This window comes from Octopus bimaculoides, chromosome 27 (genome assembly GCF_001194135.2).
Source record: "Octopus bimaculoides isolate UCB-OBI-ISO-001 chromosome 27, ASM119413v2, whole genome shotgun sequence".
NCBI lineage: Eukaryota > Metazoa > Mollusca > Cephalopoda > Octopoda > Octopodidae > Octopus > Octopus bimaculoides.
Genome location: NC_069007.1, coordinates 13,607,409 through 13,608,593, shown reverse-complemented (window position 1 = coordinate 13,608,593; position 1,185 = coordinate 13,607,409). Strand labels below are relative to the sequence as shown.

The window sequence follows — 1,185 nt, the reverse complement described above, 5'->3', positions numbered from 1 at the left end:
ATATATATATATATATTTATGCATGCACAATATATACATGTATATATGTATATATTTTTTGCACGTGTGTATTTGTCAGTGTGCGTATATGATTGCAAGTATATGTATATGCGTGCGTATATGTCGTGTGTGTATGTGTGTATGAATATGTGTGTGTGTGTGTGTCTGTATGTGTGTGTGTGGATGTGCGTGTGAGTGTGTGGATGTGTATGTGCGCGCGCACGTGTATAATCCTAACAGTCAACGGCATTCTGTGTCGTCTGCTCGCCAATGGTGGTACGTTGTTCATAATCACATAATCAAATATGGCGTTCTCTCCAGACGCCCGTAGTCCCCCGAGTCGCTATTTTTCATGGCAAAATCCCTTTCATACGTTGATCTTGGTAGTGGTGTACTGCAAAAGAAGAAGAGAAAAAATATATATATATATTTATATAAATTCTAAAATGAAATGAATATAACAGTATTGTATAATTTCTAGACGAACCCGCGAATATTTGACGGAATTAACGGTAAACCTATTGGGTTATTTCTGAAAACTTTAGCTAAAATACCTGAAAGTGTATCCTGCGTTATGTCTGTATAGAAAGATAGTGGCTCATCTGCTTCTCATTGAAAAATTGGAATACGATGATTACTTAATGCACTTTATATACATACTTTATATACTTTATGCACAATTTTATAGACACAGCACTCATAAGATAAATAAACACTCTTATTTTTCAATTCTTCTCCACAAACAAACAAAAAATATTCCGTACATGATACAACCTTTAGTTATATTGCATATATCTGCCACGTATATAAGCGTGAATATTTCACGGAATTGCAATTATGCGCAAGCGTTAAGTGATAGGTGATATATATATATATATATAAAAACTTAGTTCAATTTAAAAGAACACACTTTTCCCTACTCAATCACCACTACCACCACCACCACCACTACCACTTTCACCACCACCAACTCCCACCATCACCACGACCACCACCTACAACCACCACAACTCCCACCACCACCACCACCACCATCATTTCTCTCTCCCTCCTCTCTCTTCCCTCCTCTCTCTTCCCTCTTCACCGTATCCTTTTTTCTCTCCTTTTTATTTCTTTTTCACTTCCGCTGTTTACAGCAGTGCTTAGAAGGAAGGGGTGTAGCGTGTGATCGTCGCATTGACCATG

General features: G+C 37.6%; 1 protein-coding gene across 2 annotated transcripts in view; it reads right to left on the bottom strand.

Annotated features, from left to right (window-relative positions):
- Positions 1-11: 11 nt before the first annotated feature.
- The window catches only part of LOC106868559 (uncharacterized), a 58,257-nt gene continuing 57,083 nt past the window's right edge, over positions 12-1,185 (bottom strand). For both annotated transcript variants that reach the window (XM_014913880.2, XM_014913881.2), the window contains one exon: positions 12-394. In XM_014913880.2, coding sequence (XP_014769366.2) covers positions 368-394 — 27 coding nt within the window. In that variant the 3' untranslated portion in view covers positions 12-367. The remainder of the gene's footprint in view (positions 395-1,185) is intronic.